Source organism: Coenobita brevimanus, chromosome 42 (genome assembly GCF_032717465.1).
Source record: "Coenobita brevimanus isolate Jiangsu-jjx chromosome 42, ASM3271746v2, whole genome shotgun sequence".
NCBI lineage: Eukaryota > Metazoa > Arthropoda > Malacostraca > Decapoda > Coenobitidae > Coenobita > Coenobita brevimanus.
Genome location: NC_136995.1, coordinates 12,894,081 through 12,921,276, shown reverse-complemented (window position 1 = coordinate 12,921,276; position 27,196 = coordinate 12,894,081). Strand labels below are relative to the sequence as shown.

The 27,196-nt window shown below is 42.7% G+C and overlaps 1 protein-coding gene across 1 annotated transcript in view; it reads left to right on the top strand.

Moving 5' to 3' along the window:
* The first annotated feature begins 6,762 nt into the window (after positions 1-6,762).
* Positions 6,763-27,196, top strand: part of LOC145397612 (hepatocyte nuclear factor 4-gamma-like) — a 28,471-nt gene continuing 8,037 nt past the window's right edge. The window contains exons 1-6 of the mRNA XM_080270652.1: positions 6,763-6,901; positions 9,008-9,127; positions 11,003-11,347; positions 20,846-20,961; positions 22,046-22,195; positions 23,404-23,524. Of these exons, the coding sequence (XP_080126778.1) occupies positions 6,763-6,901; positions 9,008-9,127; positions 11,003-11,347; positions 20,846-20,961; positions 22,046-22,195; positions 23,404-23,524 (991 nt within the window). The remainder of the gene's footprint in view (positions 6,902-9,007; positions 9,128-11,002; positions 11,348-20,845; positions 20,962-22,045; positions 22,196-23,403; positions 23,525-27,196) is intronic.

Sequence of the window (27,196 nt, the reverse complement as noted above, 5' to 3'; positions counted from 1 at the left end):
TTGGGTATGGCAGGGTAGGGTGGGATTGGGTATGGCAGGGTAGGGTGGGATTGGGTATGGCAGGGTAGGGTGGCATTGGGTATGGCAGGGTAGGGTGGGATTGGGTACGGCAGGGTCGGGTAGGATTGGGTATGGTAGGGTCGGGTAGGATTGGGTACGGTAGGGCAGGGTGAGATTGTGTATGGTAGGGTAGGGTGGGATTGGGTATGGCAGGGTAGGGTGGGATTGGGTATGGTAGGGTGGGGTGGGATTGGGTGCGGTAGGGTGGGGTGGGATTGGTGTCACCCTGTCCTCCACCATCAGGCTGCCCTTTCTCCAGCCCACACCACCTCACTCATACACCCTCCCATGCCATCTGAACTGTATTATATTCCTGATGCGAACTTTTTTCTTTGTCATCTATGGGTTGAAAATAATCTACCTCCAATAGCCTATCAATCATTTTTTTTTTTTTTCATGCTACCTCTTGATTATAAAAATATATCTGGATGTGGACTACTGACGTGTTTATTTCGATATGGTTACCTCCCGACGATTTTATTCAGCTAAGGGTTGACTTTTCGAATTATATTCTTGATTTAAACACTTTAGGCCCAGTATTCTCGTCGGTTAAGGAGGCTCCCTAACGCCTTTTCCTAAGCGATTTATTCAGCTTATTACACCCAACTGTCGATATATAAATCCTTCCTTCATCGCTATACTCGGCACAGATAACGCACAAAGGGCATTAACCAGCCATATATATATATATATATATATAAAAATAAATAAATATATATATATATATATATATATATATATATATATATATATATAAAAATAAATAAATAAATAAATCGCTTGGGAACAGGTCCTAAGGGGTCTTCTTACCCGACGACGATACGGACCGTGATGTCTCCCTTAAGCTGAGTAAAATCGTCTGAAGGTAGGAAAAAAAAAAAAAGGAGAGAGAGAGAGAGAGAATAACATTGTAGCTAGGCAGGGTTTGGGTGTGGCATAAAACCGTCTGGCGTCAAATGGAATAACATAAGCATCTGAGGTGTGGTGTAGACTGAGGGGATTAACCAGCACAATTTAAGGACATTTATTCTATTCCTTCTTATCACAGTTTAACGATTTTCTATTTCATTTAGGGTATTTATTTATTCATTTATTTATTGGTTCATTGTGGTAGGTGGTGGCGACCATCATCCACTCACTTGATGTAGTGCTGTCAACTTCCTTAGCTTTTATCATTCTTTTTCTGTGCCTGCCCTCCTCTCTTCCTATTTCTCCTATCTTTCCTGTCACTTCTTATTGCTTTTCTTTCCTTTACAGGTGGCTTTACATTGAGTGACAAGCCAAATGGTTTCCTGTAAGCCAAGAAACCATTTACAACGCTGGGTGGTAACCATATAACCAAACCATAAGTGCTCCCTACGTGTCAACAAGTGGGTTAGTGGAGGGTTGGTGCCCCTCCCTGTAAAACAAGTAACTCAGTGTCAAATGGCCACCCTTTACGGGATTATGGTGTCTGGCAATAGATAGACAGATTTACTGCTACTGGTCACCACAGTTTAAGGACTTTTATTCATTTATTGCCACTGATATTTATTTTTATTTACTGCTACTTATCACAACAGTTTAAATGCTTTTTCTGTGTTATTTATTGCTCGTGACCAAATGATCCAGTGTGGATTTGCGTAGACCTCCCGCAGTGAAAGGGTTAATGACGACCACACGGAATCTAACCCCTTATACTTCACTCTTACTAACTTGGCGGGCATTTTCATCCGCTTGAGCTTAATCCTCGTAGCTCAGTGGCAGAATAAGACAAAACGACGGCTCTACATCCTCTCCACAGCAATTCTTCGTGACTAGCATCATATTTTAGATAACTGCTATAACTCTGAATTCAAGACTTTTTGTATTTGACCCACATTTTCGTCCTTTTGCACCTTACTTTACGGCTTTCAGTGTCAGAAGAAGATATAATGACTCTACATCCTTTCCATGGCACTTCTTGGTGACTAGCATCATATTCAAGTGTTAATCCATTGTTACAACTCGTCACTCAAAATAAAGATGACAATTTCTGACCGTTTGAAAAAAAATATATATCCACCAAGACGAGAGTATATATTTAACCCTCACTGACTACGATGATGCTTTAAATTCTGCTTCTTGTCATTCTCTCTCTCTCTCTCTCTCTCTTAATTGTGGGACTTTTAGGTTATTTTTTAAACTTTAATTTCTTGACTGCTACTGGATCACTATCATCATCATCATCGTCGTCGTCATCTACAGATGGCGTAAGGTTGGGTCGAGAGAGAGAGAGAGAGAGAGAGAGAGAGAGAGAGAGAGAGAGAGAGAGAGAGAGAGAGAGAGAGAGAGCTAATCACCAGCATGCTCTGTCAATGCACCACACTAATTCACTCACCATTCAAGGTCTCAGAGTCCTAAAGATTGATAAAATACACTTAAGTAAAAATACACCATTGTAATCTTGAGAGAGAGAGAGAGAGAGAGAGAGAGATTTAATATAGCACAGAAAGCGTCCCTTCTCCTCCTTGTAAAAGCTGGTAAACGAGAGAGAGAGAGAGAGAGAGAGAGAGAGAGAGAGAATTTTAATACACCACAGAAAGATGTAACAGTCCCTTCCCCTCCTTGCAAAAGTTGGTAAACCCCACAGGGCTTCATGTTGCCACTTACACCAATTAGTCCGCATAGTTTGGCCTTTGACCCTACACTCTTTGAAACACCTAATGCGGTAAAATGAAAAGGGAGTCTGGAGGTATCTATCTAAGGAACAACTGCACTACGGCTGAAGTGAACTGGTGACGAAACTATCTATCTATTGCCAGACGCCTCAATCCCGTTTGGGGTGGCCACAAACGAATCGCCTCCACGTCGCCCTGTACCCCGCCATTTCACAGCCCTACTCCCAACTCACATCCCCCTCTCTCATATACCTCTCCGCCCCATCCCTCCATCTCATCCTCGGCCTACCCCTCCCTCTTCCCCCCTCCACCTCGCTCACATACACTCTCTTCGTCAGTCTTTCACCCTCCAAACAAAGGAACTAAACCAAACTAAAAAGTGTTCGGGAGAAAAGAGAAGAGAGAGAGAGACCGAGGTAGTACTGTATGGTCTTCAAAATTAGTAAAATAATAAATAAAGATAATAAATAAATAACAGGGTACGTGAGGTGATTTGCCAGTAATGTATGGTCTTCAAAATTGGTAAATATAAATAAAAATAATAAATACATAACAGGGTACGTGAGAGGTGATTTGCCAGTACTGTATGGTCTCCAAAATTAGTAAAATAATGAATAAAAATAACAAATAAATAACAGGGTACGTGAGAGGTGATTTGCCCGAACTGTATGGTCTTCAAAACTGGTAAATATAAATAAAGATAATAAATAAATAACAGGGTACGTAGGGGATGAACTAAATCGTATGTAGGAAGCGATCACACGATGAAGTAATACGTTCACCCGCTATCGGTGTGAGGTAATAAGCAGCGGAGTAAACATGTGAAAATACGTCACATAAAGCCAAAGGTCGCCAGGCTGGTAGTAAATCCGTCTCCATTCATGCCACTGTGCCCTTCCTCCCGTGGGGCAGAGGGCAGGAGAGGCAAAGGGCAAAGGGGGGCGGAGAAAGAAGGGGAGTGGAGAGAAGATGGAAAGTGAAATGAAAACGAGGCAAGGGGAAATCACAGAAGAGGGAAGGGAGTGGGGGAGGAGGTAAAGTGGAGGAAAGGAGAGAAGGGGGAGGAAGGGAGAGAAGCGGGGGGAAAGGAGGGAAGGGGGAGGACAGGGAGAGGAGAAGGAGGGAAGGGGGATGAAAGGAGGGAAGGGGGATGAAAGGAGGGAAGGGGGATGAAAGGAGGGATGGGAGATGAGAAGAGGGAGGGGGAGGAGAGGCGGAAAGGGGAAGCAAAGGCAGGAAGGGGGAGAAGAGGGAAGAAGGTAGAAGGGAGGAAACGGGAGAGAGATAGAGGAGGAAAAGGGATGAAGGGGATGTGAGAGGAGAGGAAGGGAGAGAAGTTGAGGGGGGAGAGAAGGAGAGAGAAAGTGGAAGAGGATAGAGAGGGAGGGAAATTAGAAGAGGACAAGGGAAGGATGAGAAAAAAAAAGAAGGAAGAGAAAGGGAAGAGGGAGGACAGGAAATAGGAAGGATAATAGGGAAGGTGAAGAAAGGAGAGGAAGCCGAGGTGGGATGTGGAGAATGGAGGTTGGGGAGGAGAGGAGGGAAGTGGGAGAGGGTCAGAGGGAAGAGGAAAGGGGAGAAAAGGGAAGTAGGGAGGGTAAAGGAGAGAAGGGTCCGGGGGAAGAGGAACGGGAAGGAGGGTGGAGGGGGAAAGAGGGAAGGGGAAGGGTAGAGGAACAGGGGGAGGGCAGATAGAGAGAAGAGGAAAACGGAGGGAACAGGAGGGGAAAAGGGACAGGGAAGTAACAGGAGGAGAAGAGGGGAGAGGAGGAAGGAGAGGATGGAGGAGGGAAGAAGGAAAGGAGGGAAGGATGGAGGAGGGAAGAAGGAAAGCAGGGGAGGATGGAGGGAAGAAAGGAGGAGGGGGGGATGGAGGGGGGAAGAAGGAAAGGAGGGGACGATGGAGGAGGGAAGAAAGGAGTGGGGGGGATGGAGGGGGGATGAAGGAAAAGGGGGAGGATGGAGGAGGGAAGAACGGGGAGGGAGCGGAGGATGAAAGAAGCAAAGGATGGGAGGATGGAGGAGGGAAAAAAGAAGGAGGGGGGGGATGTTGGAAGGAGGAAGGAAAAAGGGGGAATGTATAGGCGAGGAGAGGAGGGGAAGGAGAGGAAGGAAGAGGGGGGGGAAGAAGGGTGAAGTAATCGGTAATCAAGGAGGGAAGTGAGGAAAGGAGGAGGTAAGAGGGAAGGGGGAGGGAGGGAAGGGGTAGAGGGTGGGTGGGAGTGGGTGTATCAGGGGGCAAAGTGCAACAGGATGATTAAATCAGTTGTCTTGAGAGTTTTACAATCACTTCACTCCAATGACGTAATGTATTTTGAATGACTACTACCACCAGACAATTTTGGAAAGCTTTTAAAACTGGATATTTGACACTGGCTTCGTTAATCCCTTCAATATTCTGTACTTGATTCACCTTAACTTAGCCCAGATTATTGTTCTTTTGCATCTGATTTTACACAGCTCAGTGGAAAAAAAAAAAAACGAAACTACAGCACCACAAAAAGCCTTCATTAACCCCTTCACTATTCTGTAATTGTTCCACCTTAACTTGGCCCAGATTTTCGTCCTTTTGTTGTTTATCTTATGCACTTGAGTGAAAAAAGAAAAACTACAGCTCCACATCCTTTCCACAGCACTTTTTCATGACTACCATCCTATCCTAGTGTTACTCTAATGTTTGAACTCAGCACTGATGATGGGGAGCAAGCAATTTTTGGCCAAATTAAAGGACAAGGGATATACCAGGCATATAATCTCAATGAATAAAACTGTCTGGTGGTAGCATGAAATAACACAACTACACTGAATTAAAAATGTCAGAGGTTTAAATGTAACAGGATGGGCGAGTCTCATGAGGCTGAAGGGTATTAAGTGGCGTGGGAGGCTCTAGTACCTCTTTCTTATCTAATTAATTTTCAACCTTCATATTCTCTGGCACTTGCGTTTTCGTACCATTTCAATATTGACACAGGTTGCATAGATAACATGCAAGAAGATACTGGGCTGTAATGTGCAGAATCAATCCCTACGGTAGGGGTGTTAGGAAATCAAAGCCACCTACAGTATGACCAGTGGTGACTTGCTTGCATCTATATCACTTCATTTTCGCATAATGCACATTTATTTAACATTCCCTTGCATCTGTTCAAATACTGGGTTACAAAAGCTTAATCGTCCTGAAAGAGCAGCTCCAGAAAAAAAAAAATGTAAAGAAGAAATTAACCTCCTTTGTACAAAAACATCTCGGTTTATTCTTGCCACCTTCAAACGATACTATTCAGTGTATAAAATTCCCCCTGTGATGACCAAGGGTAAAGGATGGCTGTATGTAACCACTCCTGTTTGAAAGACCTATCCAACAGCGAATAAAGTTGCCTAGATGTGGTAAGGAAGAACAAAAGCATCATCATACTGGCAGGGGTTCAGAGTAAGTGTTCACAACTATACTCTCTTCCCATTAACCTGGCAAAGACCTTAGTCCGTTTGTGGCTATTTCACACAACTCAGTGGCTGAAAAAATGAATGCTATGACTCTACATCCCTTCCACAACACTTCATGACTAGCATCATATTTTAGTATTAATCCTATGTAATCCTGCCATGATTGATTATGTGGGTGTGGATGAGAGAATGAGAAGGTATATAATGGATGCAAGAGCATACAGAGGTTGGGGAAGATAAAGTGGAGAGGTTTATGAAAGAGTGGGGGGTGTGAGCTGGGGGAGAGCAGTGAAATGGCAGGGGACAGGGTGACATGGAGGCAATTTGTTTGTGGCCACCCCTTCTGGGATTAAAGAGTCTGGCAACTGATAGACAGAAAGAATCCTATGTAACAACTCAGCAATGAAGAGGAAGAGACGGCAATAGGCTAAGTTAAGAGTAAATGGAGTACTGTCACCTCTGCAACAGGCCTCACTAGTCTGTCTTCTCCCCTGCCTATGACCTCCAGTCTTTCAAGCACAAGGTCTCCCAGCATTTTATATTAACTAAACTATTTTTGGACTATCTCCTATTCATAGGGAAAACTCCGTATTTCCAATAATGTGCTAACCCCTTCTTTACCATGGCATATCACAATGTCATTGTATTTTTCCAAGGCATTGGTGCTGATGCCAACACAAGGGTATCATATACTGCATGCACAACACTGCACTCCGAGCTGCCTCCAACACACCACTTGAATACAGCAGCGTGGTATGCCGGTACCATGCTCAGTTTCTGCAGTGTGCCATGAACCTTTTTTGCATGGTACACAGGGACCACAAAACAGTAGTGGTACAGAAGGGGTTAATAACATGTATGAAGCCTACCGGATTTCCTTTAAAAAAAAATCACAAGAAAAGCATATGGAAACTGGTGTGCAGGGAGAAAGGGAAATGCACAATGCAGGAACAAAGTGAGGGAGTTCAGGTAGGAGGGGTAAGGGGGAGTCAAGGAAAGACAGTAGCCACTAGAAGATGAAACTAATGGACATCTTTACCTCACTATCTATCACTTGTGTAGATAGCACTTATCATATTACCGATAGCCATTGCGATATCATTCCCTTCCTCATACGAGTACCAACAACCACAGTCCAATATGTTATTACAGCTCACCAAGCTATGACACTTCAACATCTTAACCGCACTCAGCTTTGTTCACCACACCAAGTTTGCAACGGTGGCCAATGTTTACATATTTTCCCTCCCTTGTTCTTGGAGGGTTTTAACTGACACCTTCAGCAGTGGATGTACTTTGTGTTTTAATCTGGCTAAAGCCCCCAGTTTACTCAAGTTACTGGTGATCTCTCAGGATGAAGTGGTTAAACAAACACTACACTCATGCTGATCAACCTACATCACCCACCTTCACAAGGTGTCTTACCCTAACCCTGCCTCACCACCCATTATCCCACTCCATCTCTCCTACTCCTCTCCACCCTCCCATCACATGCAACTTTTCTGTCACCTCTCCTCCATTATATATAGGTTCCAGAGCTTTTATTATCATCATGCCCTTACCAGCCAACTTGCAACTGTTACAGGTTGTATTATCCTCCCTGCCTGCCTGTCTCACCACTCGCCACCATCCCAGCCAATCTTCTTAGTCTCCATACACCCCCACCCTTTTATCTACCCCTCCCTCCCATATATATCTATGACTTACACTTTCTGACCATCACCATCATCTGTCATAACAATACCATTATTCACAGGGTGTCCTCACCCCACCCTGTCGTACCACCTACCAACTCCTTTCTTCCCACCCCACACACTTTTTGCTCCCCTACCTATGACCTGCAAAATCTGAAGCCTCTCTCTATCTCAGTAACCCCAAAACCAAACTATTTATAAGTGAGTGAACTTTGGACTGATAGTGAAGTGAGGAACAAGAGTTTAAAGTGTCTTGCTTATCTATATCTATCTATTTCAGGTCACTAAGAAGAGGAGGAGGAGGAAGAGACAGAACAAAACCAAGAAGAGGAGAAAGAAAACAAGGATTTCAAGAAGGTAGAAGAGAAGGAAGGAAGAATAGGATAAAGCTGACGAGGAAGAGACACAGGAATAAAATGAATATATGGTTATAAGGGAGTTGTGCAATATAAAAGGAAGAAGAAAAGTACAAGAGGAAAAGTTGTGATAAAAGGACAATCAGAAGCAGATGAAGCAGAGGTAAAAGGGCAAAAAATAATAATAAAAGGAGGCAAAAGAACAAGAAAAAGCAGGAAACAAGAAAAGGAAAAGAGAATACAAGAAAAAGCAGGAAAAAACGAAAAGGAAAAGAGAATACAAGAAAAAGCAGGAAAAAACGAAAAGGAAAAGAGAATACGCTACGAAGCAAAAATAAGAGGAAACGCTTTACTTCCTTTCCTACTCAATATAATCATCAGGCAGCAGCAAGAATAAAACTGTATATCATGAGCCTTCCCAGGGGTGAAATGCCTGGTGGTGGTGGTGGAAGTGGTAGCAGTTGTGGTAGTGGTAGCTGTGGCAGTGGTCATGTCTCTGTTCTAACCTCACCACAGCTATCACCCTATCCACCTACCAGCCCACCACCACCATCCATACCACACACCTACCACCATCACCACCACACCTCCCCTGATGATACTGGTGGTGGCTCAAATCAACCAGCATCACAACACAGCTACCAACATCACAATTCATCTAGTAGTAGTAATGGTAGTAGCTCCAACCAACCACCTCAACAGACCTACCATCATCACCACAATTCACCGAGTAACAACAGTAATTCGAACCATGCAACATCACCTCCAACCCAACCAACATCGCAGGCAAACTACCAGCATCACCAAAATTCACCAGGTAGTGGTAGTAGTGGTGGTGGCTCAACTCAACAACCACCAATACAACCACTATCTTCGCTACAGACTCCTGCTGTTCAATCGGTCATCGTCCCCAACTCTGCTGTTTTGCATCAACATGGTGAGTTATTTATTGTTATTTACCGAACATTCATATTATCACTACAATCTCTCTCACTACTCACTATCATCATTACCATCTATCACCATTAACTTCATAACTTATTACCCTCACCACCATCACTAACAATATCACAAAACTTACTCAACCATCATCATTATCATCATCATCAGCTACATTCATTAGTCACTATCATTCTACCACCATTTCTACCACATTCTCATCACCATCACATTCTCATCACACTAACACCATTAATTACCGCCATCATCCACCATCACTGCCACTAACAAAATCACTATCATTGTTTCTTGCCACAATCACCATTATTACCACCACCATCATCATGATCAGTCATGATCACTCACTCACCATCACCACTATTACCAATAACCTCACCACTCGCTATAAAATCATTGCTGATCACTCTCTCACCATCACCATTAATCACCACCATTACTCACTACCACCACTGTCAGTTCCTTTTGTTTACATCCCAGCAATCACAACACTGCATTTCCGAGTTGTTAATCCTTTCACCATTGACTGTATTCTCCCATTACACAATGGTGCTGGCGAGAGATGCCTTCATGCAGTGGCACAGATAAAACCAGGGGATTCAATTATGAGTACGTGGTTATACAAAAATTCCTTAACTACTCCCCTATTCCCCAAATGGAAGATAGTGGACTGCATGAGCTTAGGTAATTCAAGCCTGCAGTCTACTGGGTTCATATTTCACAAGTACCCAGCATTGCAACTACTGCTACTACTATATTGTGGCCAACCTCAAACAATTTTGTTCATAATATGAAGACATATCATAATGAAGAGTTCAGTCATTTATCCTTGTAGTACCATGATTTTTTTTCTTTTTTGACACCCCCCCACAGCCACAAACATGGTACAAGTCTCAAAAATAATACCACAACGTACAATGACAACATACACAGATCACTGGCACAAAGAAACAAAAGTACTCCCAATGAAGGACCACATGAACATGAGAGGTACACAATCCACTGCTTCAGCACAGGATCAACCTTGCCTGAATAACTATGCGCACCATCCCTACCATAAAGAAACAAAAAAATTAACGACTTCCCAACACTACACAAAATGCTTAGTCAATATCCCTCTTCCATCTCGATATTACACTTCATTATCAAATCCATAAACAAACTGCCACAACAACCATTCAAAGCCCTTAGTCAAGCGACATCCTTCACGAACCCCACCAGACATTCATCCCACGAAAACTGCCCTTCACAGAGGGGCACAAGTCGACCCAGTCATTGTAATGTGGTCAACACCCACGTTAACTTCAGTAACAACACAAAATACGCAAAATGCAACTCAAAATCCACCAACTATGCCCTCACTGCAATGCAGCCCCCACATAACACACTTCACGAACCACACTATCATAACACAAGGTCCTTCAACGTTATCTTAACAAAAGATCTCCAGGAGCACCTGGATGAAATGGACAGTTCCTGCAGTCCAGTGGATTCACATCCAAATAAGCCTGGGACCACAGTAACTAGGGGTAATGGTGTAGCACATTACCCTGGAAAGGCAGAGGTCTGGCTGTGGGGTCCATTGGTGGTCATCTTGGATTTTTGTGTGTCTCATTTATCCTCATTCAGTTATAATAAGAAGAGCATCTCAAATTATTTTGTATGTTTCAGACCATCCCTGTGTAGTCACACTGGCATGGGCATGTCATGCACAAGAGGGGGTGCTGGTGTGTGTGTGTGTGTGTGGGAGGTACAGCACCGTCTGTAGGCAGGTGCTGGTGTGGGTGGGGCAGTAGTGGGGTTGTGGCAGCGGGGCAGATGTTAACTTTCTATTCATGTATTCTGTATATTTCAGGTGCATCCCTGTGTAGTGTGGGTGGTGTGGGTGTGTCAATCATTGGTGGGGGTGCTGGTGTCGGTGTGAGTAACACAGCAGTGGGTGGTGTTAGTGTGGGAGGTGCTGCAGTGGGGAACGTGGCAGTGGGTCTGTGTTGTGCCATCTGCGGAGACCGAGCCACAGGGAAGCACTATGGGGCACACTCCTGTGACGGGTGTAAGGGATTCTTCAGGAGGTCCGTCAGGAAGAACCACACTTACAACTGCAGGTTCAATCGAAGCTGCACAGTGGACAAGGACAAGCGAAATCAGTGTCGCTACTGTAGGCTCCGAAAGTGCATTCGGTCAGGCATGAAGAAGGAAGGTGGGTGGTATTTCTACATTTTATCATCTACAGTGACCCTCTGGTTATCATGCATAATTGGTACCACATCCAGTCGGCGATAAAACTGCACAATAACGAAAGCATGGAACCTATGGGACTTACCCTAATAGATACTGGACACCCCACCTGTAAACCCAAATTTTCCCTATTACAACATTTAATATCCATTATAAACATACTGTTATGGTACCAGAAACACATACTGGTATGCTTAGGTTAACAGAAAATTATAAAAAGGGCACCGTAAGGAAGAAACATATACTGTACCACATGGAGACGTGAGATACTGTACGTTTCAAGTAAGGGGTTCTGAGGCTAGGGGGTAGAGTTAGTGGTCTCCAACACTTGGGATTACCTCCTCTAGTAAGGCCTCATGTATGAATCCCACAAAGTCATCAGACACCAAAGATTATGCACCATCATAGTCAGCAGGAACCAGTTCAGGTGTGCAATAACGAAGTCTTCTTGCCAAAAAAAATAATGTTAACAGCAGGGGTGCAGATATTCATCTAGCAGTGATACTGAAAACCGATACAGTATAACCAAAAGCATGATAACCAAGGGATCACTGTATGCATACTTCAATCCTTTAATGCCTCTTTAGGATCATAGGGAACTGAGGCTTACCTACTTAGTGCTGATATTTATGGTAACACTGATAGGTCGTTTCCTTAGCAGCACTGTGGAAAAAAAGGTGTAAACCTTCACGGGCCACATATCCAGTTGGAGTGCATTTACCCATTAGACCACCAAGTGTATACAGTACATAGTTAACAGTTTCTAAAACATTCAAACACTTATAAATTAATCAAAGACCAACCCCCAACTATGATATGTATATTTTGTTCTTCCCATCTCCAGAAAATATTGCTCAACTTACAGGAGGTTTTTCAAACAAAATAGGATGCTTTTCAAACTGTGAGAGGCTTTCCAAACTGAGAAACTCTGAACCATGAGGGGCTTTTCAAACTACAGTACATGAGGCATTTTAAATTGCAGGAGGCTTTTTACACTGCATGAGGTTTTTCAAACTGCAAGAGGCTTTTTCAGCTTCAAGCTTTCTGAACAGTGAGAGGCTTTTTGCGTGTGAAAGGTTTTTCACCAAGATCTTTTTTTTTTTTTTTTTTTTTTTTTCCCGGACAATTGTATTCAGCATCAGTTAGGCTTTTAGAGCTGTAAGGGTTACATAGTCTTCATTATCCCCTTCACTACTAGGGCACTATCCCAAGCTGAATAAAACCAAATGGAAGTGGCAGAAATAAATTTTCATCATTCAGGCTGATGGAGTTAATCTACTCAATTTAATGACATCCTTTAAAAATTTCATTCTTGTTATCTCCGAGTATATTATTCATCTTAGGAGAACCTTTTGGAACTAGAAGGATTAGAGAGAACCTCAACTGCTTCATTACCAGGTGTTCTGAATTATATACTGTACAATCATCCAGAGGTAGGGGGAAAAAAAAAAATCACCAGAGAAGAAATTCTGTTTGCTATTAGTTGATGGCTTATGACACAAATTACCTGAATAATCAAAATACTCCTACCCCCATTGCATTCAGACACTTTCCACTTTATGGGACAGTTCCCTGATACATGTAAGAAAAAGAAAATAAGGGATGGCCATTTGTGCTGTGTGCTGCTGATGTGCATTACCCCTGCTGCCCTTGTACAAAGTTTTCAAGACACCTGGTGGTGCAGCAAGTGCTCCAACTAGAGATGGCCCTTGAGGGTTTACTTTCAAGAACGGTTAGGGTTTAATGTTCACATAAAGAAGCTCAGGGATAGGGAATAGGTCACTCATACATTAACTGTCTGAAAAGAGTAGCAAAGCTCCAGGACCCTACACTCCTAATGGGGAAAGCCTGGACTGGACTAAATGAAACTTGTCTATCATCCACTGACTTGAAAGAACGGTACCTCAAGGCGGCTACACTGAAGGACAAACCAGTTCTTTATAATCAAAAAACCATTTAAGACACTGGGTGGTAGCCGTATAAACCATCAAACAGACACTTGGTTGTCTTTTAGACTGAGGCACTCCAACAAGATATAGCCTTACAGGTCTAAGGAAGGGTTGGGGTTAAACTGCTCAAGTCATGCCCAGGCAACTGGTCATCCTCATCTTAAATGTCTGAAATAAGAAGCCATGTGATAGGCCCCTAGACTCCTGATGAGGCATTAAAGGACTGGATGATGGATGGACAACATTAGTCACCTAGTGGTCCAGTGATACAAGGAACTGGCACGAGTGAATACCACCTGCTTTGCACACATCAGTTTGAATCTTGATGAGGCCGCTGGAGGATATCCTGAAGTACCAGGGGTATGGACCAGTCACCTACCCTTAATTTAGTGTTCTGGAATTCTATGGCTTCTGCTACATGGACAGCCATCATTAGGTAACCACAACCAATGCATGCAAGCATGTTGGAGCTTTTATAAATGACATGCTTTGAAATGATATGTGACCTTATTAGGATACTGTACTTGTTCTGGCAGCTGATGTGTAAAGGCCATATGAAACTTACTAAATAATCACTGTGCTGTAATGCCCATCTGAATTGTACTGCCAACCATGCCTCATCTCACGCGCCACACTGCTGCCAACCAATGTAAAGACCACATGAAACTTACTAAATTAATCACTATACTGGTTGGGATTCACTCTCTGACCCAAGTACTCATCAGGATCCCCACATTGCCTTGGCAATGCAGACTTATAAAGACCCAGTTACAGATGGTTTCACACCTGAGAAGGGTGTGAGATACCAGGCCCAGGTATACAGTATGCCCAACATCAGAAAGGCCACGACAAGCACTGGTGGGAGTAAGAACACCAAGAAGACATCGGGGGGGGGGGGGGGGGGGGACCTGGTAGGAACAAGAACAAACTTGGGAAGCAAAAAGTCTTCATCAAACTGATGTGATTAAAAGGTACTGTTTCCATCCTATTCACTATGAGCATCCCCTCTACACTGAATGAAATCATATGAAGGTGGCATGAATAAAATTTGGAGTAGAAGAATCATACTGTACTTGAAAGGGTTAATTCACACTCATTCTATCCCTTCCACAGCATGAGATATCCCAAAAGCTGAATAAATCATCTACTAGTGGGAAAAAGTTAAATGCAAAAAATTGCTTGAGAATGTTACCCTGGACAAAGTAGAAAAAAGATAACTTCATAATCCCTGCATGTGACAATCATTATCATCGTCATCATCACCACCACAACCACCACCACCTTGACCATTTCCCTCACGTTGACTAAAATACAGATGATAACAAAACCACAAAAGATAACGGATATGGTGCAAATGGGCTAAAGGTAGGAAAGAAGGGGTAATGAAAAGGGGGAGAGGAGAAATAAGGTTGAGGGATTGTGGGAAAGTGAACAGAGAGCATGGAAAGGGTAGGAAGGGACAGCTATGCAACAATTATTTAAAAAATTATTTATCATCGTCCTGACCTTTCTCTCTCCCTACCGATAGGATGAGGTACGATCTAGAAACTTTCATTGCCAGACGCCTTAATCCTGAAAGAGGGAGCCACAAACAAATCACCTCCAAGTTGCCCTGTTCCCTGCCATTTCACTGCCCTGCTCCCAGCTCACACCCTCCACTCTCTATACCTCTCCACTCCATCCCTCAATCTCATCCTTAGCCTCCCCCTCCCTCTCCCTCTCAATCACATACACTCTCCTCATCAGTCTCTCACTCTCCATCCTCTTCACATGGCCAAACCACCTCAATGTGTTTCTCCTAACGCTTCCTATCACATCCACACCACAATGCTCATTCACTTCCTCATTTGTTAGTCTGTCTCTCCATGTGACTTCACATCTATCTATCTATCTATTGCCAGACGCCTCAATCCCGTTTGGGGTGGCCACAAACAAATCGCCTCCAAGTCGCCCTGTCCACTGCCATTTCACTGCCCTGCTCCCAACTCACACACCCCTCTCTCATATACCTCTCCACCCCATCCCTCCATCTCATCCTCGGCCTCCCCCTCCCTCTTCCCCCCTCCACCTCACTCACATACACTCTCTTCGTCAGTCTTTCACCCTCCATCCTCTCCACATGGCCAAACCATCTCAGTGTGTTCCTCATAATGCTTCCTATCACATCCACCTCAACACCACAACGCTCCTTTATATCCTCATTCGTCACCCTGTCTCTCCATGTGACTCCACAGGCTCCTCTTAAATAACTCATTTCCACTGCTCTCACTCTTGACTTGTGTCCTTCCAACAACGTCCAAGCTTCACTTCCATACGTTAGAGTTGGTATCACAATACTGTCATGTAGTAACTTTTTCACTTCCATGCTCACTTCCATGTTTCTTATCACTGCTTTCAAAGAACCAGCAACCTTTCTTCCCTGATGTACCCTTTCAAGCACTTCACCCTCCAAACCTCCATCCTTACTCATCACACTACCCAAGTACTTAAATGTACTCACATTTTCCAATTCCTCATCATCCAACCTCGCTGTACATTCACTGACTTCACCTCTCTCAAAGACCATCACTTTACTCTTCCCTACACTCACCTTTAGATTCCGTTTCTTACACACTCTCCCAAACTCATCCACCAAGCCTTGCAGCTCCCCTTCGTCTTCACTCAACAACACAGTATCATCTGCAAACAACAGTACAGGGAGTTTCCAAACACTATCCTGTCTCACCAGGGCCACTCCAACATCCACTACCCTACCTAGTACCTCTTTTATTACCCCATCCATGTACAGACTGAACAACCATGGAGCCATGACACATCCCTGTTCCAACCCAACTTTCAAAGAGGAAAATTCACTTAGTTCACCATCCACACGCACTGCAGCCTTTGCACCATCGTACATACTCTTCACAGCATTCAACAACTTCCCATCTACTCCAAATATTCTTAACACTTTCCACAATCTTTGTCTATCCACCCTGTCATATGCTTTCTCCAAATCCATGAAAGCCGCATACAACTTCTTTCCCTTCTCTAGAAACTTTTCCACTAAAGATCTAAGAATGAATATTTGATCTACACAACCTCTTCCCTTCCTAAAGCCTCCCTGTTCTTCTCCATGTGACTCCACATGCTCCTCTCAAATAACTAATTTCCACTGCCCTCACTCTTGACTTGTGTCCCTCAAACAAGGTCCAAGTTTCATTTCCATATGTTAGAGTTGGTATCACAATACTGTCATGTAGTAACTTTTTCACTTCCATGCTCACTTCCCTGTTTCTTATCACTGCTTTCAAAGAACCAGCATCCTTTCTTCTCTGCTGTACCCTTTCAAGCACTTCATCCTCTAAACTTCTATCCTTACTCATCACACTATCCAAGTACAGTACTTAAATGCACTCACACTTCCCATTTCCTCCTCATCCAATCTCACTGTACATTCAGTGACTTCATTTCCCTGAAAGACCATAGCTTTATTCTTCCCTACATTCATCTTTACATTCAGTTTCTTACACACATTCTCAAACTCATTCACTAAGCCTTGCAGTTCCCCTTCGTCTTCATTAACAACACAGTATCATCTGCAAACAACAATGCAAGGAGTTTCCGCATACTGCTCTCTCTCATTAGGGCTGCTCCAACATCCACTGCCCTACCTTGTGTCTCTGTCATAACCCCATCCATATACAGATTGAACAACCATGGAGACAAGACACATCGCTGTTTCAATCCAACCTTCAAATAGAAAAATTCACTCAGTTCACTGTCCACACGCACTGCAGCCTTAGCTCCCTCATACATACCCTTCATGGCATCTAACAACTTCCCATGTACTCCATATATTCTTAACTCATGGATTGCGAGCCACAGCTCTGGCTGTGCTGGCCGTGCATCACCGCTAACTACTCCATTCCCACTCAAACTTATGCATGGCGCTACGCAAAGACGAAGAGATTTTTTTTTTTCCCCAGATGATGCCCGGGATGTTCATTTTCAAGTTTATGATAAACAAAAACTTTTTTTTTAATTCATTTTTTCACTACTCCCCTACATGGCCCTAAGCAAAGATGAAGAGAGGGAGAGAGATTTTTTTTTTTTTTCATCAGATGATGCCCTGGATGTTTAAGTTTGTAATAAACAAAAACTAAAAAAAAAAAAAAAAAAAATCTTCAATTTTTGTGCACCAAGGGGTGGGATAAAAAAAAACAGTAACTGAGCAATCCATGGGTTAATACTTTTCACAATCCTTGGCTATCCACCGTCATATGCTTTGTCCATGTCCATGAAGGCCACATACAGCTTCATTCCCTTCTCTAGAAACTTTTCCACTACATACCTAAGAATGAATATCTGATCTACACAACCTCTTCCCTTCCTAAAACCTCCCTGTTCTTCTCCAACTAATTCCTCTGTTATTTCCTTAACTCAGTCAGTAAGTATCCTACCATATACTTTTCCAAATACAGTACACTAAGAAGACAAATGCCTCTATGATTACCACACACTGTCTTTTCCCCTTTTCCTTTGTACAGGGGAATAATTATAACTGACTTCCAATCCTCCGCGACTTTACCTTCCTCCCAGGCCAATCTGCACATCTTCCATATCCATTCTACTATTATCTCTCCCCCATGCTTCAGCATTTCACCACACATTCCATCAATTCCTGGGGCTTTCCCCATTTTGACTTTCTTCATTGCTTTCACAACTTCCATCCTACTGATTTTTTCCTCTCTTCTCACATCCCTCCTTCTCCCAGCCATTCCCCAGTCACTTACACTTGCATTACCGTACTTTCAATCTCTATGTACAACAGTTCGTTAAAATGTTCTCTCTATCTGTTCACTTTTTCTCCCTTCTCCACTAGTAATCTACCATTTTTATCTTTCACTCCCCAACCAGCTTCTTTAACATCCTGTCTAACTCACTTTACCACTTTCCAGAACATTTTCTTACAATCCCTCCACTTTAACACTCTAGAAACACTGGAAGAAAAAGTACAAATGGGGGAGAACTATGAACAGTATACCCAGTGAAACTAGGCATAAATGCCAATGTTGAAACACCCAGACTCCTGGTTCCAAGTCACAAGCATAATCATCCGAACATATCTATTTTCTCTTATGAATACACTTCACAAATACCCGTCAGATAGTCTTTCCACATCACATAAAAAAAAAGGGGGGAGGGGGCTATACCCTTGTCATGGTACAGTATATAAGAAAACAATTAAAATACAGCTGTACACTAACTGTATAACCTACAGCCTTCCAGGGTTCTAAATTTAGCTACACACAAACTTAACTAGGACTGCAAAGCTCTTTCTTCTATCTACTGTATTTATCTATGGCAAGACACCTTAATCCCAGAAGGGGTAACCACAAACTAACTCTGTCCTTCACTATAAAGCTGCCCTCACTCCAACTCTCACCCCCCCTCACTTTTATACCTCTCCACCCAATTCCTCAACCTCTTCTTATGGCCAAGCCATCTCAAGGTACTTCTATTGCCAACACCACAATGTTTCTTCATTTCCTTATCTGTCCATATCTCTATGGAACTCAACATATATAATCCTCTCAACTCTTTTGTTTTTCCAATACAGACCAAGTTGGAGGGTAAATCACAATACTGTCATGGGGCGACTCTTATGTTTCCTCTTCCCTAGTCCTTATCGCTGCTTTTGGCGAATATGCAACCTTTCTTCCCTACTGTATGCTTACATGCATTTCATCCTCTAAATATTCCTTACTCCTTACACTGCCTAAATATTTGAAGGCACTCACATACCTCATTTCCACACCATTCAGTCTCACTATGCATGCTATACATTCATTTCTCTCAAAGATCAAAATTTTACTCTTAGTTTATATCACTTTTAGGTTTCATTTTTTACGCACTCTCAAACTCATTCAACAAGCCCTGTAACTCCCACTTACCTTCACTTAACAATATAATATCACCAGCAAACACCAGTACAGTAAAGTACAGGTAATTTGCAATCCCCACCCTTTCTCGCTAAAGATACCCCACCATGAAAGTTAAACATGAAAATTGGTGTGATGATTGTCAGCCTGTAAGCTTTACAACTAATACCTTATGTCAATGGAATAGTGATCTACTCGTGCTGCTTTACTATAGAAAACCAAAAATCAGAAAAAGTAAGTGACATATTTTCAAAGTTAATCCTGGTGCCTTGCTACCGATGGCACTTGGTACAGTTGATCAAAAATTGTCTTTACTTTTTCCAACTCTACGTCAAAAAACAGTGCATGAAAACACTGGAAATATTCTCCGGTAACACTCACATTCGTGTATGCCTGCTATCTTTATTAATACAGTTCAAAGAAGTAACTTTGAATACATATGAATTACATTCTCCATTTAGAAACATTTTTGCCTTAGGATAAAACAGCCAACAATAACTGAAAAAAAAAAAAAAATGATCACCTAAGTAAAGAAACCTTTTTGATCAAGTGCACAATACAGTGTATTTTAGGTGCAAAACACTTACCTTATTGCTGTGTTAGTTGTTCTCCTTTCCAGTTTATTGGAGGTTGAGTTCTATTAAGTACAAATCCACTTAACCTCTCTGGTAATCTCCACACTGTATGTACTGTAAACCCTTACATGGAGCTCTTATTTCCCATGTCCACAGTGGCTATGGCACTCCTTGAAAGTGTTGGACCTGGGGGGAAGATTTTAGGTAAATGCCTGCTGCAAATTCTGGAAAATAGAAAAAGAATTATGCATAACATATGACAATATATCATTCTGGACTGATATATTTCATCATTTCATTGGGTTCACAACAGACTTTTCAACACTAGGTTCCATCACTAAGATGATGCACTTTTTACTTTATCCATGCCACCTCCAAATAATTTCATTCACCTCATGAGACTTTCCAAGGTGGATACAACATATGCTGTATAACTTTCATTAACCTTTTCCCATGCTGTCTGTGTTAAGAATAAGATAAATTATTCTTTAGGAAAAAAAAAAGAAAAAAAGCCAATTTCATATTACTCCCTTCAAGGTGCAAGAGTCCAAGGCCTATAGGCTATGACAAACCAATACATTTAAGGGTAGATGGCTATTCTACTTCCCTTGGTGGTATAACATGATCCCCAAAAATGCCATCACCTCTTGAAAATAAAATATACGCATATGGTAAAGCAGTCACTCTGGCTGAAGCATTCTCATCACTAGATCACTGGGCAACTATGACAACCTTTTATTGTACTATTAAAACAATTCCCACAGTACCAATAGCAGGCAAACTATATACAGTACCCCTTTTGAGGCCAATATTAGGCTACCATAGCCCTGATGATTTAAGGCATAGGAGGCCACCCACTGTCCCTAGAAGGATTTAGCTGATATTTCTGAATCAGCTTTATTTTTGACATTAACAACAAACAGTAATGATTCTCAAGACCCCAGCAGTAACATCAGGTAGCAATAGTACTTGATAGCTTGAGAGAATGTCGGTAACATATTGTGTTTGGCAGCGGTGCAGAATGAACGTGATCGGATCAGCACAAGGCGACCCAGCTATGATGAGAGTGGTGGCAACAGTGGCATGACTCTTGCCACCATACTCAACGCAGAACAACTCTCACGCCAGGTATGTGCAATAACACCTTCAACACCACGTCCTCTTTTGTATCTTATGCTAATGCCAAACTATTATATTCAGCTTATAAAGTGACTACTTATTCTGTAATGAAAAAGTTGGAAGCCCACAAAAGTTGTTCTTTTCCAGGAAAGACTGAACAAAAATGCCAAAATCAATATCCATTGCAAGATACACAGACAGATTGCATTTAAATGACCACAGGTCACAAGCAGACAGAAATAAGGACTGAGGAAAACAGTTCAGGGGTTAATCTGCTACATATATGAGGGACAAAGAGGTCCCTGTTGACTCCTGCATAAAAGTGCTGGATAGAAAAGAGGTGACAACGAATTGCTATGATTCATTCAAAATTGATTTTACACTCATCCATGACCCCACACATTTCTACACCTGACCATGCTCCCTTACTTTAACTCCATCACCTGTAACTATACCATACAGGTAGTTCATTACAAATTAGGATTACAGTTCCAAGTGAAGGAGTTAGAGTAAGGGAGTATGGGCAGGTGTGGAATGGTGCAAATCTTTGCCAAGTGTACAATTTGTAATTTGGAATGGAGAAACAACTAAACAGCTCAACACAGCACTGACCACTGACACAACAACAGATGAGAGAGAGAGAGACTGAAGGGGTGTCGGTACAAGGCAGAGAATGAAATCAGTCATTTCAGTAACTAAAACTGGTTTAGCTATTTTAGCACTGGTTAGCTTAGACAATACTGTATAGTGCATACAGTGTCAGGCTCCAATACAGCATAGTGCCTCACTCACCACAGGGAGGAAAGAAAGTAAATAATCAGAAACAATATGCAGGTTATGAGTTTCAAAATTTTACCCAGCCTGACCTACACTAAATTCATTGGACTTCATAAAAATGACAGACTTCAAAATCTGTTTGCAGCATTATGAATTTGTGTAGCCTTTTCCTTCTTCAATCTCTGTAATAATCCCCAACATGTTTTCTCAAAATTTCCTTAACCATGCATTAATTACTGCTGACATATTTCCCCCCTAACCTCGCCCCCTCCACACTGCTCATTCCTCAAAGTTTTCAAGTGTGTTGTACTGCCAGTTCTCACCCGCGAGTGAGGATGTGAACGTGAGGACCAAGAAGATGGCTGGTGTGGTTGACATTTGTGGCAGCATGAAGCAGCAGTTGTTGGTGCTGGTGGAATGGGCCAAATATATCCCAGCCTTCTGTGAACTCACCCTTGATGACCAGGTGTGTATTATGCGAGGTTGGTCGACCATTTCATCCTGTGATTTTTTTTTTTCTTTTTATACTGACTGCTGCTATCTGATGATTTTATTCAGCTCTGGAGATGCTTTTCTCAATTAAAGCATTAGATACAGTCCCAATAAACCCCTCCAGTACAAGGCACTTGAGTTGAAGAAATTCATCTGGTAGCAGCACAAAAAGAATGTCATTTGGATTCAAGGGATTAACCTAAATACCAATCCTTTGGGTTGGGGAGATGGAACATTCCAATAAGACTGTAACTCCAGCATACCAGACAGGTGAGAGAAGGTAGCATTGGTTAGATATCCCCTACTCTCTACATCCCCCTTCCAAAAATCTAAGAAGCCTCTAATCTCTGTCTTATGCATGCCAAGGTCCCAGGAAAATGAGGCAAGCTCGTATGGCTATATGGAATGACTGTTATGAATGATGCATGTCAGAGTGGAGGAAGTGAATGTGTTCCAGGAAGCATGTTATATCTGATGACAATGCGGGACCATAAGTAATGAAACAAAGCTTATAACTGGGATGGTGTGGCATGCTTAATGACAAGTATAGGCATGTGTGTGTGATGAGGGAGTTACTGCATTGGCATACAATGAACAGCAGAGAGGAATGAAAGATTGTATATGTTAAAAACAGTGAAGAATGAATGATTTTATATGTACTGGTACAGCATCAAACTGTAATGACAAGCTTCAGATGGTGAGAGCACCAATGATCATTACACATATGCCTTGTAATGACAAAAGATGGATGCCAGGGATGGACAGGTGTTGTTACAAACCAGATGGTAGGTTAGATCTAATGCCAGAAAGGTTTATATGCAGGGTTCCCAGACTTGGATATGCTGCATTTTTACATGCCTACTCCCTCTCTGCCTCACTCCTTGACTGTTTCCTTCACTTTCCTATCTGCCTCACCCCCTTACTTCCAGCCTGTCTCTCTCACCCTCCTGTCTGCCTCACCCCTTCCCTACTAGCCTTTCTTCCTCTACTTCCTGTTTGCCTCACCCCCTCCCTACCAACCTGTCTCCCTCATCTTCCTATCTGCCTCACCCCCTCCTGACTGGCATGTCACCCTCACTTTCCTATCTGACTCACTTCCTCCATACCAGCCCGTCTCCCTCACCTTCCATTCTGCCTCACCACCTCCCTATCAGCCCGACTCTCTGCCTACCCACGTCTCAGGTTGCTCTGTTGCGGGCCCATGCTGGGGAACACCTGCTGTTGGGTGCTGCCTGGCGCTCCATGAACCTGAATGACATTATCCTGCTTGGCAATGACTGTGTCATATACAGGAACTCAGCAGGTTGGTTCATACTCTTCTTTATTCATTCTTCCTATCAGTTGAAACTGGTTTGTTGTATGCTGTACTTAATCAAAAATGTATCAATGCACATTTAACACAAGACAAGCTGATACAGTACCAAAGACAATTACTATAGCAAAATCCCCAATGATTCTTCTATATTAGCTGGTAAACAGGCTTTCAAGAATTCCAAATATGACTTGCTTGTGAAATTACCCAGCCACTATTGCTATTATATACATTTTCAGATAATATTTTCATTTTCTTGGGAAATCAGGAGCTATAATGAATGTTTAGGATACCACTGGACTCCGTACAAATTGTACTTTTTTCATCATATGTATATGCCCACCAAAAGTATCATCACTTTTCCCATCTTTAAAATAGGAAACTGTGGATGAAGTTTTTAGAATATTTTCCAGTGCCTTATATTCATCTGCATTCATACTATTTTTGTACTGATAAAGTTAAAAGACAGAACTTTATATACAAAATACAATATACATTTGGAAACTACTGCATTGGGGGGGGAGGGAGCTCATTATTATTAACCCATGGATTGCGAGCCACAGCTCAGGCTGGGTAGCATCACGTTGTGAGCCACGGTTCAGGCTGTGCTGGCCATGCATCACCACTAACTGCTCCACCCCTATGCAAACTTATGCATGGTGCTACGCAAAGACGGAGGGAGAGAGATTTTTTTCTTTTCACTAGATGATGCCCTCGATGTTTATCTTCAAATTTATAATAAAAGCAAATTTTTTTGTTTTTTTCCCATTTTTTCACTACTCCCCTATGTAAAATTACACATGGCCCTATACAAAGACAGAGAGAGAGAGATTATTTTTTCTTTCAGTAGATGATGCCCTGGATGTTTATCTTCAAGTTTATAATAAAAAATAAAAAAAATCCTTCATTTTTTGTGCACCACGGGGTGGGATAAAAAAGGTAATTGCACAATTCACGGGTTAAACACCGATCACTCAGGTAAGGATTCTCATCGTGGACACTTAAAATTTCACAGGGATGTCTACTGGGTTATTTTCCTACTTTTGTGTCTTATTCAATATAATACAATACAAAACTACAGCAGACCCCAGGTTTGCCTGCCCTCCGACTGCATGCAACAAGCTTTACATGGAACTGTCAACCTCTACATCAACCAGTTTTGCATGCTAAGATAGCTGACCAAGTGACCAACATTCAAAATACCCACATAATGACATGGCAGTGACATCATGGTCTTGGCAAAGGTTCACCCAGAGATCCTGCATCCTTCATCCCTGCCGTCCAACCAACATTCTTATGCCCTTGACCCACAATTGTAATCAAAGCCAGTGTAATTTGCATTACAATGTTAGTGAGGCAGTGTATAACCAGTGAAATCATGGATACCAAAGACCAAAAAACACACTACATCTGCTGTTAAAGCTCAAAGACTGCCCATAGGTCTGGAAAAGTGGTGCAAAATTTTACAAAGGCTTGATGCTAGGCAGAGAGTAGTGTCCACAGCTAATGCTATACAATGCACATGAACAAGTCCACTAAAAAAAAAAAAAAAAAATCCTCCAAGTCATCCAGAACACTGGAGATTAAAACACTTCTGCATGATCATCCACAGTGAATTAAGTGCTTATGAAGACTGAAAAGACTGTGTTAAAAAATGTGTGTGTGTGGCCAACAAACACAACTCCACAAAACAGAAAAGTAGATGCAACAATAACAGAGTGGGCTGTAGAGGGACCAACACAGCAACAACCGAGTGTTGGAGATGGCTGAACACTTCAATCAAGCATTAATGGATGAGATTCACAACACTGACCAACTCCAAGCAGTTTATGCAGATATCAATTATTTAGTGGCAGAACTGAAATCAATATTAATTAAGAAAAACAATGAGTCATTGCAACAACTCATCACCACTTTCATGACTCCAACTCCTGTCCCACCATCTCTGTCAGCCCATTCTGACACATTCACACCATCCAATGAATCTGAGGGTAGTGACTATGATGGTTCCGAGGTGTAGCCTCAGCCCTAAAGGGCACTGCTCATTTACCCTGCTCTAGCCCCTCAGCCCTCAAGGGGTTAAAGGACCACCTCATTCACCTTGCCCTATCCCCTCAGCCCTCAGTGGGTTAAAGGCATTGTTCATTCACCCTGCTCCAATCCCTTATCCATCATGGGGTTAAAGGCACAGCTCAATCACCCTGCTCCCCCTCAGCCCTCAAGTGGTAATAGTAGTAGTTGTTTCTTAGGCAGTCTGGCCGAACATCCCTGAGTCCCAAAGGAAGGCCATGGCCGAGACCAGGCTTTCCCACAGAGCTCTCAAGGAGTGTATGTTGAGTTGTTGGCGCAGGTGATTGTGTGCAATGCAGTCTTCCATAATGTGTTAATAGTATGGGGTGCTGTGTTGCATCCTGGACAGGCATCAGCGAGTGAGTCATCCAGTCTCTTTTGATAACTCAGGAAGGCTGGATGATGCCCACATCTCAGCCTGGCCAGGTGAACCCTGTCCTCATGAGGGAGGTAGGATTCAAAAGGGTGGTTATCAGGAGGCTGGGCATGCAGCTGTGTGTTGTCTTTGAGTGGATGCATGGAGCAGTGAGTGATCTGAGCATGGATACATTTCGGGAAGCTGGTTTGAGGCAGGTGGGTTTTTTTTTTTTTTTGACATCGTGCACTAGGTGTTATTTTGATGTTCTCTGGTGTGTGTGTATGGACATGCTGCTATATAGTGTAGTGGATGATGGGGGTTTGTGAAGGCTGCAGTAAGAATTTGAGTGCTTCTCATTTCTAGATGATCCTTGACTTTGCGGATTTTGGTTTCTTGGTGTATGTGGTCAGTAGGTGTAATAGCTGTGCAGCCTGTGATTATTTTTAGGGCCTTCTTTTGTATAGTCTGTAGGGTTTTGTAGTGTGTTTTTGTGAGGTAAGAAGCCCAAGCAGAGATTGCGTAATTCATCACTGCATGTACATACTGTTTGTATACTGTGGTGGTGGTTTCTTTGTGTGTCTGAATGTTGTATGGGTAAGCGACCTTAAGGTGCTGAGTCTTTGTGTTCATTTATTTTTAATGTTTGTGATGTGTTGCTCAAATGACATTGATGTATTGTATGTTACACCAAGGATTTGATATGTGTGTGTGTGTGTGTGTGTGTGTGTGTGTGTGTGTGTGTGTGTGTGTGTGTGTGTGTGTGTGTGTGTGTGTGTGTGTGTGTGTGTGTGTGCGCGCGTGCGTGCGTGCGAGCGTGTGTGCATGCGGTTAAAGACACTGCTCATTCACCCTGCTGTAAGCCCTCAGCCTCCAATACTCCTCCTCTCAAAAAAAAACATCACTTTATCATCTACAATATCAGGGAGAGTTAAAATTCCACTTATTACTATTACAGTCTGTCTCATTCACTATTTCATATGCCTAATAATGGTCAGTATATTTGGAGAGGATGGAGAATGAAAGACTGACTAAGAGGGTGTATGTAGGTGAGGTGGAGGGAGGGAGAGGGAGGGGTAGACCGAGGATGAGGTGGAGGGATGGAGTTGAGAGGTATATGAGGGAGGGGGGGGTGAGTTGGGGGGAGGGGAGTCAAATGGTGGGTGACAGAGTGACTTGGAGGCGTTTTGTCTGCGGCCACCCTTTGCGGGATTAGGGTGTCGGGCTATAGATAGATA